The sequence below is a fragment of the Sipha flava genome, unplaced genomic scaffold (assembly GCF_003268045.1).
Source record: "Sipha flava isolate LNK unplaced genomic scaffold, YSA_version1 70_pilon_pilon, whole genome shotgun sequence".
Taxonomy (NCBI): Eukaryota; Metazoa; Arthropoda; class Insecta; order Hemiptera; family Aphididae; genus Sipha; species Sipha flava.
The window spans coordinates 1290767-1304871 of NW_020273610.1; the positions used below are offsets into that span (position 1 = coordinate 1290767).

General features: G+C 31.0%; 2 protein-coding genes across 2 annotated transcripts; both read right to left on the minus strand.

Annotated features, from left to right (window-relative positions):
• Positions 1–1077: 1077 nt before the first annotated feature.
• LOC112692081 (mannose-1-phosphate guanyltransferase beta) lies at positions 1078–3117 on the minus strand. The gene is made up of 3 exons (XM_025566622.1): positions 2487–3117; positions 1640–2180; positions 1078–1547 (listed from the first exon to the last, which is right to left on the minus strand). The coding sequence occupies exons 1-3, from the start codon at positions 2661–2663 to the stop codon at positions 1147–1149; spliced, it is 1119 nt and encodes a 372-aa protein (XP_025422407.1). The 5' UTR covers positions 2664–3117; the 3' UTR covers positions 1078–1146.
• A 3418-nt stretch (positions 3118–6535) lies between these two features.
• LOC112692108 (vigilin-like) lies at positions 6536–7342 on the minus strand. Its single transcript, XM_025566660.1, has 3 exons — positions 7263–7342; positions 6836–6991; positions 6536–6766 (listed from the first exon to the last, which is right to left on the minus strand). Exons 2-3 carry the CDS (start codon positions 6929–6931, stop codon positions 6536–6538), a joined length of 327 nt encoding a protein of 108 aa, XP_025422445.1. The 5' UTR covers positions 6932–6991; positions 7263–7342.
• Positions 7343–14105: the final 6763 nt, after the last annotated feature.

Here is a 14105-nt window from a genome sequence, read left to right on the forward strand (position 1 = left end):
AACCTTATCATGTTGGTTATACAGGTTTAAAACTTAAATTTCATTGATTGAATAATAGTTCAAATAAATATACATAATTTTTAGTAGAACATGTTTATAGAAATAAATTTAATGATAAATATTACATTATATTTGGATGAGAGCCAATTATTACCTATTATCCAAGTCACGTGTTAGATATTGTAATGAGCACTCATTAACCAACATCACACAAAAGGTACATCTATATAAAAAATTACATCAAATCACATACAATCACAAAGAACGTTTATCACAAGTTTTGTGATAAATTAATAGGTATTTGATATCTCCATAATTCACATCAGGTAATTGGAAAAATGTGAATTTGTTCTATCAAATAATAATTAGAAAAATATAACAATACAAATATACCATTGTATAATATTAAATTGTAAAAAAAAAATATTTATATCAGACAGAAAAATATAGAGTGCATTTACTATAAAATATCAGAACTCAATAAAAAAAAAAAAAAAAAAAAAAAAAAAACGGTGAAATATAAATATAACCAATAATATCATTAATTTATGTTAGTACAAAGAATAATTTCCAGAATTGAATGTTGATTTTACACCAAAATTATATATATATATTTAAGTTTTTAAAATATAATACACATTATGATACAAAACAAATAAATGCAATTTTTGGTATAAAGTTAAACATAAATATAGTTGTGCTATTAGTTATTTCATTTTACATTATTTGTTTCGATGTTTTTTATTCACATTTTTCTACTAACTCATCTTATACATAATATAAAGGTGTGGAATTGAATTTAACAATTAAAAGCAAAAAAAAAAAATGATGTGATTACATTATAAAATGAAATAGAACAGCTTCAAACTGTATTTGTGTATTTAATATTATTTTTATCAATAAAAATATCTCATTTTTTTTTAAATAATAGTGCAAAAATTACACGAGACAACCTAATTTAAAAAATAGGTTTACAAATATATTAATATTAAACATTTCCACAATAATTTTTTTATTTAATTTAAATATGTGTTTAATATCTGATAAATAAAAATAATAGAACCCCAATTATGTACATAAAAAATAATAATAAATAAATAAATAAATAATAGTAATAAGACAATTTTACAAGTAAAAAAATATTAATCACATAATAATTTGAGGATCGGGTACCGAAGAGCTGATTGATTTGTGTGGTAGAACCTGTCCACCATTGATGTACAGTTCATCTTTGACTATTACATCTTCACCGAGTACTGTGGTATTTTCCATACGCACCCAACATCCAACTACGGAACGCCATCCAATTATACAAGAGTCTAACCACGTATGAGATTTGACCGTAGCTCCTGCAAGTATAGTGCACCTTTTTAAGCAGGCTCCATCTTCAATGGTTACGTTGGGACCAATAGTAACATTCGGACCAATTCTACAACCTTCGCCAATCTTTGCTGTTGGGTCTATTAGAACATTACCTATAACACCATCAGCAGTGTATAGCAAGGATGGTATACGAGTCCTTAAAGATGTCAAATACATGCACATTCCTGTAAAATAATAGTTTGATTATAGATATATCAATAACTATAGACATAAATTTATTATTATTTCATGGTATCTACTTAAACTATCAACTAACCAGTAAGGAAATCTTTTGGTTGTCCTACATCCATCCAAAATCCTTTCAAATTAAATGCATACAATTGACCGTCTTTGGCCATAAATGGGAACACTTCCTTTTCAATGCTCATTGGCTCCAATTTAATCCTATCTAACACGGATGGATTTAAAATATACATGCCAGCATTGATTTTATTGGACACAAACTCTTGGGGTTTTTCAATAAAACTATCAATGCGACCAGTCTCTTCGTCATACATCACCACACCATACTTTGACGGCTCTTCGACCTTGGTCACCACAATAGTGCCTTCACGACCATGCGATTTATGGAACGCAATCAAGTCTTTAAATGGATATTCACAAATAATATCCGAGTTTAAAACAAAAAACGGTTGGTTTTGTTCATTGGCCAACAGGTGTTTGGCTAAAGCTAACGGACCAGCTGTACCGAGCGGTTCGGATTCGTGTGAAAAAACTAGTCGAACACCTAGTTTCTTGGCCTCATCACTCATCTCTTTTTCCATTTGTTCAGCACGATACGAAACAGCCAGTATTACCTACATTAAACAGTGAAATAAAAATGTGTCAATAATTGTTTATCGAAAAACCAACGAACACGGATTGGGTAAGATGCACATAATGATCGCGGTTGGAACCGAACGATCACACGAGTAAGAAAATCTTCTACGAATACGAAAATCGGGACAACGAAGAAGTTTAGCGTATAAAGCAATTCGATAAACGTATTATAGACGGTCGAACGATGCAGATACTAACGTTCCTAGCCGAGCACTCGGTCGCAATACGGTTTATCGAATTCGGTGCACCGAAACGCAACGGGCGGCGGTCAACAAAGTACTTACCTCGCGTACTCCGACGGTGACCAAAGCCTCGATTTGATGGAGTATCATCGGTTTGTTGGCGAACTCGACCAACGGTTTGGGCCGGCTCAGCGTCAGCGGACGCAGGCGCGTGCCGTAACCGCCGACCAGTATGAGGGCTTTGGTCTCGGCCATCTTGGCGGTGTCGACGCCGCACATCAGCAGCGAGCGGACATCGTTCCGGCCGGTGGCGAGCGTACGGTGTCGATTTCGTTTGGCTCCAGTCGCGCACCGACTCGGACGTAGACGCGTAGTAGTAGTAATAGTAGTAGCAGTCGTATATCAGGTGCAACCGGTGCCGGACGGCAGACGCTGTTTTTCGAAACGCGGACGGTCCATGGTGCACGGTATCGATTATCGATGAGCGCGACGGATAACGTAAAAGTAAAAAAAAAAAAAAACGAAAACGGACGTGTGCCACGTAAGTCGGTCGGAAACGCGGGCCGCTCGCAGCGTATCCAATATATCGTCGTTCCCGATCGCCTCGCACGCTCGACCGTTCGCACTCGTTCGTTCTCCGTCGCTCCCTCCGACGGTTTATCATGCCGGAGACCGATTCGTGGAATTTCTGACACGCGCCGCCGTCGCACGCACGTACGCGCCCAACACACGCCCGCACGGCGCGTGCGCACGCGGCCCAGCACTTCCTCTCGATGCGCGCCATGGTGAACGTCGACGGCGGCGTAAACACGAACAGCTGTCCTGCCTGCCTGCGACGTGAACGATCATTGTTCGTCGGAAATACCTGTTCGGTCGTCATCGCGCACTGACGGACCCGCAGCCGCCCCCCATAGGCGGTCATCGGGTGACGGAGGGGGGGATTTTGCCCCGCGAAATCGAAACTTTGTTAGAAACGTTATTCGTTGTCTTTGAAAATCGTAAAATAAGAAATAATAAAAAAAAACTATTTGCAATAGCATTAACAATACCGATTACATGGTTTGGCTGCTCGCGAAACAAGTTTCAGTGCGATGAAAAAAATAAAACCTTGGCTAAGGACACCGTTGGTTCGAGATGGGTTCGGCGATCTTTCAATACTATATACTGAAAAAGATGTATCGAAAAATATAAAAAGCGATGATATTTTGAATACCTTTGCTGATACCAATAGATGTTTGTCATTAAAATAAAATATTAATTATTTTTAAATATACGTTATTTAGTGTTTCCTTTACACAATTTAAACATATCTATATATATAATGGTCATAAGTTGTGCATGGGTAGGGGGTATGGGGGCGAAGCCCCTGCGGGTAATTTTACATTGAATTGTTGTAGACCCCCCCAAAAATTCAACCAAATGTCCGTCTATGGGCAATGCTCGACTTGGCAAAATTAAAGAAGAGGGACTCTATTTTCTTTAAATAAAAAGAAGGTCCCCAAAACTGGCCGAGCGTTATGATTATAGCGTAATAATAGTAGGGGGACGCTAAAATTTCTGAAAATTAGTTAGGGTACTCCATCCCCCCTTAAGTCGGACACTACCTATGGGCCATCCGCACACTCGACCGGCGTTCGTTTGATCATTCGTGGGCGTCTCGGCGGATACGGTTATGGTGTCCATCAGCTGTTACCGCGACCACGCGACTGATATCGTAATTGTTGTTCACAGCCGTCTGCAGTACTCTCGATCGCCGGCAGATCGCGCGCTGCGATGATCGCCCGCGTAACTAGGAGTTTTCCGAATCACTCGTGTACATGGGCGTCCCCAGAGGGGGGGGGGGCAAGACGAGGCACTTGCCCCCCCTGGAATAATGTTATTTCCACAGAAATTGGTAAAATGACTGACACAATTTGGTAGAGAATGTCCACGGAGATTGAAATTTATATTTAATGAAAAAGAATGATGTATAATAATATTTTTTAATGTTTAAATTGTAATAATAATACCTACCTAATTGTAATGTTTTAATTCATAATTTTAATAATGACAAAATATAATAATTTACTATAAATAAAATGTATAAAAAAATTTTCATTTATTTTTTAAATTAATTTCCCCCCCCCCACTAGAAAAATGTCTGGGAACGCCCATGCTCGTGTACGTGAAGTTGGCCCACCCTTTTATTACGGGTTAACTCAAGACCTGTACCGATTTTATCGAGTTGTCATACCATACTTCAATCCATTTATCTGTTCTAGATTAAAACTTTTTCAGACTGATCGGATCTGTGAACGAAAAGAAGGAGATTTATTATTATTAAATACTTGTACAAACTTGCACCAGACAACAACTTGGCTGAATCGCCTTATATATACCTATATGTGTTTATTACTGAATTTATACCTTTAAATCGATTGTCAAGTTGAGAGCGTATAGTAGAATACTGATACTATGGACCGTTCTTCAGGATCTGCAAGCCTTCAGATCTTCTGAAAGCTCATCGAAATGTCTACTCTTCTTCTTTAATCGTTTTTGTAAAAAACTGAATTTGTAGTCCCCACTTAGTACAAACACTACTTGCCTCTTCAACCAATAAATCAAACGAATCTTGAAGTTCAGCCATTTATGACACTGCATTATGTCTATCGATTCAGCTTGCAGTGATGTTGATGCAATATTTAAACTTTTCAGAATTTGACACTGAATAACCATTAGATAATAGAATAATTCAAACGATTCCAAGGCTTTTTGGAAGCCAATCACCTTATATATTTTTTTACTAATCAAAGTTATGTAAGATAAAGCTTTAAGTACATCACTAAATCTTTCTTTAAGGGTATAAACCATACCTGTCTGTATCTACATGGCCAACGTGTAGGATTGAGTGTTTTCAAAGTAATATCTGACAAAGATTCTGAAAAAACATTCGACTTTTCCTATCGTACAAAGCTCAATCCAAAAAACAATTGTAGATATTTTGTACATTTTTAAAAAACTAAGATATATCTCGTCGTTCTTGCTCGTTTCCTACAGAGAATCCTGCCGCTATCCGCCGCCGCGTTTTTATTTTCAAATAATACACGGCGACCCGTTATCGTATGTTGCTCGGCGGTGAACGGGTAAAATAATATTATTGCGTAACTCTAATACGCAGACTTCTATACTAACTTGATAAACTACTCACCGAATTTATCATCGAGAATAATGAAATCTGTCGGAAATGCTCTTATCATACATCCACTACGTTTTCGGTCAGCAAAAAAATATTAAATACTTGCTGGTTCCTTTACTCTTTCTTCAATAAGTAAAATTTAAATAAATGTGAAGACATATAAGGTAAATATAATTAAGAGAAAAAAAACAAATACTGTATTTTTCACGGCATAAACATTTTTAACATTTTAAATAATTAAAATTAAAACATACAGTACCTACCTATCACAAATTATAAAATACAACTAATTTTGTTAATTTATGTCGTTTACTAACAACATTTGAAGTTTTTGCTTCAGCAACATGATGTAGTTGCATTTATAAATATTTTTACAGATTACTATTATCTATTACTAAACATAATCTATGATTTTTTTAAATGAATTATTGGAACGCGTCATATTTTGTAGAATACTGAAATTATAACAATCATTCTCGTCTGAGATTATTATTTTTACAGATAAACCAGATATAATAGAAGTAAAATAGCAGGTCAGTTCGATTAATAAATTCTCAATGTATTTAAGTCATTTAAAAACAATATTAGAACAATCATCCTCTATTTTTTACATCAATTAATATGGAATAAAAATATTTATGACTATAATTTAGTTCACTTTATGTAATAATGAATATTTAAGAAATATTTAATAAAGAATATTATCTTTCAGTAGCGTAGACAAGATTTTAAAATAGAGGGGGCCAAACCCAAAATACAAAAAAAAACATAATCAACAATTAACAATAAGTTTGTTAATATATATTGTTAAATTGATCATATTTAATATATTTTATTTCATTATAATTATATTTCAATTAATTAGTTTAATTATTTTGAATAATCTAAAAATAAAAGACGTTGATGAGATTTTGAAAAAAAAAAATGTTTTTATTATTTATTTTTACTAAAAATCAAAACAAAGAATTGGTTGTAGTTAACGCAAGCTTTTGTGTAAACATTCTTTTTGATTGACCACTAAAGTGCCACGATATTTTTCATTGATTTTTACATGTTCTTTGATGACATTATCAATATCGGTTATCATAACTTCAAATTTTGCTTTTGCTTTATTAACATTCTCTTTTTTACCAACAATAGTTATATTTTCATTAGTGGAATCAGTTTCAGGCGGGAAAATTATTCTTGTATTCGTTAAATATCTAATCTGGAATCCAAGTATAAAATCATAAATTAACACATTGTACCCTTATACTAAATTATTTTAACAGCATACCTTTTTAACATTGACTCCATTTATTCCAATTAAATATTTGTGAAACTTTGGATTTATTTTTAAATCATACACATATTTATGAACTTCATCAACCATTGTCTGAATTTGCGTAATAACATTTTTAACATCATCTTCAGGTCCTTTGATAACTATAGTCTATAAATTAAATTTTAGCTTTAAAATTACTGTTTACCAGTGTTTTTTATAGATTTTAGAATTTGGGAAATTGTCTTGAAAATTTATTTATTGTATTAGGGGAAAGGAAGCAGTTTCTTCTCTTGAGACAATCGTCTCCTGCTCAAAAAGAGAAACTGCCAGATGCCAGCTTCGAATCGATGTCTGAGCGTATACCACGCATATAATAACTTATACAATTGGTTAAATTGTCATTTTAATTTATAAGTTTAATAAATAAATATATTCTTACATTATCTCCTTTAACAGTTGGTAAATTCAATGTCACATTATCCCCACAATCATCTTTTATAGATTGAATGAATTTATTCCCAAGATTTACAATGGCATTTCTAACTTTAACATTTCCCAACACCATTTCCTTTGTTATTATGTCTCCCTAAAAATACATGATTGATAAATTAAAAATAAAATTGAAAAATAAATAATCTTTATAAAAAACCAACAATTTCATTTTGTATTTCTTTAATCATATCATAAGCGATTAAAACTTTTCTTTTATTTCCCATGACTTTAATAACATCCTTATTGTCTCCTTCACGCGGTAAAAAAATTCTCGTATCAGTCTTTTCTCTAATCTAGAATATTAAATTATAGAAATAACAATATTTCTAAAGGTCGAATCACAAAAGTTAATAAATAATAATTACCTTTTTAATAAATATTGCTCTCTTTCCAGCACTAAGTTTGTGAAATTCTTTAAAAATAGGAATTTCCAACACATAGTTGATTTCATCCAATACTTCGACCAATTCAGTTAATGATTTAAATGCTTTATTTACATCATCGTTCAAACCTTGTATTTTAACTAAATTATTTCTAGCCTCAACTAAAATATCGAACCAAATATTATTTATAAGCTCTCAAAATACAAAAAATACAAACATATTAATACTATTAATTACCTGGACTGGGGAATATAATTTTAACATTAAATATTTTCTGAAGTTCTCGAACTTTTTCACCATTAAATCCAATTATCGCTCCGTGGTGACGTTGATCAATTATTATTTCCTTTTCAATTTTACTTTTCAACTTAAATATAATTTCCTCCAATTCCTAACAACAATTTTAATTATTACAAAATTACGAAAGAAACTATTTAATGGAAATTTGTTAAAATACTCGATTTCGTTAATACATTATACTTGTACATTTTTTTCTAAAAAAAAAAAACATCAGAAATCTTTTAAAAACTTTTAAACCTATAAGTAATATTAAAATTAAAAGTTCATTGAATTCGTATATTGTTATATCAAAGTTCAATATTAAAATCCTCATTAATTTATTTTTTACTATAAAAGTACAATAAAAATTATCGGCATTTTAATTTAGAAATCGTGAAATTTTCAAATATTTATTAAAAGATTTAATTTTAATTTAATTAATAAATAAATGTTTATTTAAACTAGTACGTTCACAGCTAACCACTTTAAAAATAGACACTATTTTGTCAATTTTTCTCCAACCTATTCATTCCAGCCATTATTTTCGAAAATTAATTTACTTTGATGTGTTAAACTTAAATTCCGATTCATTAAAACATATTTTTGATACATACTTGAACTACTTTTTTCGTGGAATCCTTTGTTCCAGTTACATAAATTATGTCAGCCGAATTTTTAATACACGGTATTTGAACACGTGCTCCTGTACGTTTTTCAATACTCTTAAGATTAAGTCCTTGTTTGCCCAATAACGTACTTCGATGTTCTTTTGGAAACGGTGTAGTAGTAGTTTTAATCTGAAATTTTAATTAAAATTTCTAAAAAAAATATATTTTTATTTATTTATCCGTAATAAAACTATAAAATAACAAATGATTCATCAAACATTTTACATTATTATGCACATTTATGTATTATAATATTAAAAAATAATAATAATAATAATAATAATAATAAATTATTCATAATTTGTACACAACAATATAATATATATATAATAAATATTATTTTTATCAGTTTATCTTATTAATTCCAACTTAATTAAAACTTATTTACTTGAGTTTGGTCAATTGTGATAATCTTTTGTTTTGCTCGTTCTACATTTACTCTGTTGCCGCTGATTAGTAAAGTCAGATCCATGGTTTTTGAAATACAAATCTCTATTCCTACATTATACTCTTTCCCAATTTTTATATATACTTTCTTACATTTTTCTTGCTCTAATTGACTATTCCTGTCCCAATTCTTGTCTTGGGCAGGTATTGTAATTATCTACAAATTTTACAAAATAAAAATTAAGATATTATTTTATTTATATTCTAGATATAAATCAACAATAACTTTCTAAATATTACTATTCATACAGAAAAATGTTATTTAAAATCATAATAATGATGTTCTTTAATATGTAAATTATCGTTCTATAATTTTTATGTTATTTTTTATTTAACTGTTGACACAAAGTTATTATAGCTCAACAATTAAATCATGTGAGTAAGATAACTAAGTATACATTTTATCATTAATATACAATAATCATTATCATAAAATAATATTAATAAAATATAATAATTTGAGATCCCTAATTATAAAATAAGAGTTAATTTTGACTGATTAATTAAAATTTACAAATAACGGATAACATATCAAGTGGTTAAAGACGCGATCATTTAAATAAATAAGGTAGAAAAGAATATGGGCTTATGAGTAAGGTGATTGCGTAGAAGAGCTGTAATAATAAAAGAAGGAAAATAATAGATTTATTAATGCCAGAAGACCTGAGATAAATTGGAAAAAGGTATATCGTCCTTTGGACTATTAAGTAATAGGATATTATTAGAACCAGTGATGGAGGTGCAAGAAGCTTCGGAAAGAGGTTTGATAAGAGGAGACGTGAGTGCAATATTTTTATTTTGATGATAAGAAGGGGGTTGTTTTGCGACGTTTAAGAAGTAATTTATGTTTAGGACAACCTTTATAGTTGGAAGTATGATCATCCGCGCAAAATTCGCACTTGTTTGAGGAGTGATTTCCCTCACATTTAACACAGCGTGAAGGATTAAGAGTCACCATTATTTCCAGTATGATGATGGTAACAGTTAACATTGTGACCGTAGATATGTCATTTTAGACACTGAGGTGAATCACTATAAGTCTTATTGGATAATTCAACTTAAATTTTTGTGTGCAACATTGATGATTCATTAAGAATTATTTTATCATTTGTATTTGGATTAATTTCAACAAAGAACAGCGGAAGCGTATGCCCATTTTGAAATTCATTTGCGGGAATCTAATTCTAATAGGGCATCTGATATATATATATATATATATATAGTGACCTGATGTTTTTATATTGATGGTAAACAATAGATTCTTTGGTTATATTATGAACGCCACAAGAGGTGTCGAGTTTGATTTCTTTGTCCACTTCGCTCGAAAAGACAGCGAAACGATTAGGTGAAACTAATGGTTTAGTGTTTTTCCCCGTATTGATAGGAGAATTAGGCTATGATAACAGCGACCGTTTGGATTTGGTAGTTAGCGGAGAGGATATGTTGTCCATCTTGAAAGTGAAGTCACATAAATATAATACCGTGAACTAACTAATTTAACTTAAATAAACTAATAAAGTAACTTAACTAAAATCGCGGTAACGGAACGGGCAAATTATAATCACACTAACATGCGATCGTGTTACAAGTCAATATCAAACTGATTGTTCTAATACTTATTAATTACTATTAAAATGGCATGATAAATTACTTCGGTCACCGTTGAAGATTTGATACTACTCTGTTTTTTAAACGGTACAGTCCCAATTGTGTTGTATGTCCTCGAAACTGGCAAAGCTGGAAATACAATATCATAGCTGTTGCCATTATCCTTAGCACCTCCTAAACTAGGTACAGACACCGTTGACACAATCTCCATCATTGTAATTGTTGTTCTAAAGAGGTACTGAATTACTTTTCTAAAACAAAATCTTAAAACTCTAAAATCAAAATGCGAATGAATAGAAAAATTTAATTTATTCGAATTTGATATCAATGTTCAATCAGTATTATGCTTTAGAAAGTGATTTTATACGTCATATAAATCAACTAAATATTCTTCTATAACTATAAACAACTAACAAACTAAATCACCAATAGTTACAAATATACAAAATATAATTTAATATCGATTAATAACGACTAATAATGCAATTTTTTTAAGTCTGTATTATCAAACGATAATCGATTGAAAAAATAAAATGTTCATATAAAAATCAAAAATGTATTTAAATATTAAGAAACTATTAAATACCATAAAAATGGTATCATAAGTACTCAGTTTTGGTTTTGAATCGCTACGAATAATATATTTTATAAAATAACAGCATAATGACTAATATCGTACAAGTATAATTGATACTTATTAAAATGTCCAATTCCATCAATTTATAATTTTCTTAAGTTTATAAAACTATTTTGTGGCTTTCCGGTATATTTGTTTTTGTTTTACTGCGTTAAAAAATGTTATGAAAAATCTTGTATCTAAATTTCAACTTTTAATTATAACATTTTTTTAAGCTTTTTTAAATAGAAAAATGTAGCGAATTCTTCTTTTTTTTTGTTGAGTTTGGTCCACATTTAATGATAAATCACGCTCAATTGTTTTACTCCTATTTATTCGTTGGAAAATATGTAAAAAAAGCTTTTTATTACGTTTTTAAAAATATTTTTTCAGAATTTACCATCATTTTACCATATTTTATCTTTGACGAAATAATTACGAATGCTTGTTATGTTGAAACATAACATATATTTATATCTTAAAAAAAAGGCTTTATCTTTGGAAAATTATACCGGTTATTATTATTTTTTGGATTACGATAAAAAAAAATGTAATGTTACTGTAACACTGTATTCCATAAATATTGTCACTTATTTTTTTATAGTTCTTCGATGGGTTTTCGTAATTGTTAAAAAAAACTGTTGGAAAATTCGTAAATCTACCTCCCCTTAATGTACTAAGATAACGAAATTTTCATTTTTTCTTATAATTTTGATTTCTCTTTTTGGTAGAAATCGTGCAAAAAACCATAGTGGTTGCCTATATGAGCATCCTGCAAGGATAATATCTTCGCTTGTCAGGTCACCGCCACATTTATATCAACGGGCATGACGTCCACAAGCGATCCACAGAACAAAGCCTTGGCCCAACCAACATTAGAAGCTGAGCGCGACCAAAACCCATTAAACTCAAAATCCAAACACCTAGTTTGTGGCAATGATTTTGCCTCTTTAAATGGATATTTGGCAAAAGCTTTGTAACGATCAAAAATAGATTAGTGTCCGTGTTGGTTTTTCTCATTAAATCATAACCATCTTAAATAAATGCGCGACCACTTCATCACCTATAACACCGATTGACGAAAACACTTTGGAATTCCCTCCGACTTCTGTAATTGCATACCTCTCTATCCGGTTGTGTGTGGTATGTTAGTGGGTGGCCATGTAGTAATTGCATGATAAATATCGGCCAATTATTATAATTATTATTATTATTATTATTATTTCAACGAGCCAGTTTTCGTATAGTTCTGGAAAATATTATACTGGCTCACTTTTTGTGTAGCTGTTCCGTCGTCCACAACATGCACGAGTAAACCGGACCATGCCGGTGCGTCTTGGGACGACGACCAATCATCGAATTGGTCGGTAATGTATTATAAAAAAAAATTATATTCTTATTATTATTATTATACCTTGTCCGGTATTCGTCAGTGCACTAACTCCATGGAGTTTTCCCCACTATTACTAATTTTTATAATTCCGCGTTTGGAAAATTCGCCATGTTTTAAAGGCAAAACTATAAAAAGGTGGAGGTTTTATGCCCGTACGAGCTTTCCTCCATCATGTAAAAGTTTTTTTTATAATATATTTATATTCATCTATAATGTATTTTTCTTTATTAATCCTTTTCCTTTATTTATGAATAAGGTGTAAATGACCACGATAGTAAAATCCAATTACTCCGGCCCCAAAAAGGGTTTCGGTATTTGGTTGGCGACCCATGTACCTTTGAAGGTGATCGTCAACGGGCGCTCGACAGAACTTTCTGTACTGAGATGTCGCAGCTTCTCGTCCAAGTGCAGTCATCAGAGTTCAATAACTGATCGATACAACGCCCGCGACACTCATTATAAAATCAATGATGATAACTAGAGCTCGAATGTTTAGGACTTGGCATATTTTTTTCGTACAGCCAGAACAATACCCTAATATGATATAAATTCGATTTATGAAATCTCGATTGCAAATATGTAAACTTATTTTGCACATTTTTCATTTTTGAGCATATAAATGTATATATCGATTGTTTCTAGATTAATTAGCATATATTTTATAAATTATATGTATAATATTAAATATTGTGCATATTATTGTAAATTATCATTATCGTTAATTATGTCATTTTTAGTCTACAAAAACTAACTGTCGGATCGTCAAAGGTTTGGAAATATCAGCAAAATTATTGTTGTACAGTGTAATCCTGATACTTAAAGTATGCTTAACTTATGAAAATTTAACTTTAATAGATCGAAAACTAATTTATATATTTTTTTTTTTTTTTCATATTCATTAGCATTTATTTGTAATTTAAATTTTATTAAATATTTTCTTAGTATTTTGTTATTTAGTAATTTTGAATACACATTCAAAAGATTATATACATTTTTTGAATTAATATTAACTATTTTTTTTTTTTGCATATATTTGTTGAAAAATAGGTATACCATATATAATACATTTTATGGCATATAATTGCATATTTTGACATTTCTAAATTTTTATAAAATTTTGGTTATTATCATCCGAGCTCTAATGATAACCAAACCTATCATTTGAAGGTGGCCTAGGTGGTTTTTGATTTTTGACAAACCGGATTCTTTAACCAATAGCTTTGAGTCTTGCTTAATATTCACTTCAAAAGAAGTCTCCATAAACAAATTTGACGAAATCGTTTCTAAGTTCTCCACATAGGCGTGTTCAGACTTCGGTGGCCGAAAAGGCATACATTTTTATTAAATCGTGAAACCAATTTTTTTATTTTTTTTTTTTTAAACATGAACAAATATT

Excerpts from the sequence above, each read along its gene's own strand:
- LOC112692108 (XM_025566660.1), bottom strand. The coding sequence starts at position 6,931 with ATGGTTGATGAAGTTCATAAATATGTGTATGATTTAAAAATAAATCCA. Across the intron at positions 6,767-6,835 it reads ATGGAGTCAATGTTAAAAAG|ATTAGATATTTAACGAATAC; the intron begins GTATGCTGTTAA and ends CTTGGATTCCAG.
- LOC112692081 (XM_025566622.1), bottom strand. The coding sequence starts at position 2,663 with ATGTGCGGCGTCGACACCGCCAAGATGGCCGAGACCAAAGCCCTCATA. Across the intron at positions 2,181-2,486 it reads TCACCGTCGGAGTACGCGAG|GTAATACTGGCTGTTTCGTA; the intron begins GTAAGTACTTTG and ends TGTTTAATGTAG. Across the intron at positions 1,548-1,639 it reads ACCAAAAGATTTCCTTACTG|GAATGTGCATGTATTTGACA; the intron begins GTTAGTTGATAG and ends ATTATTTTACAG.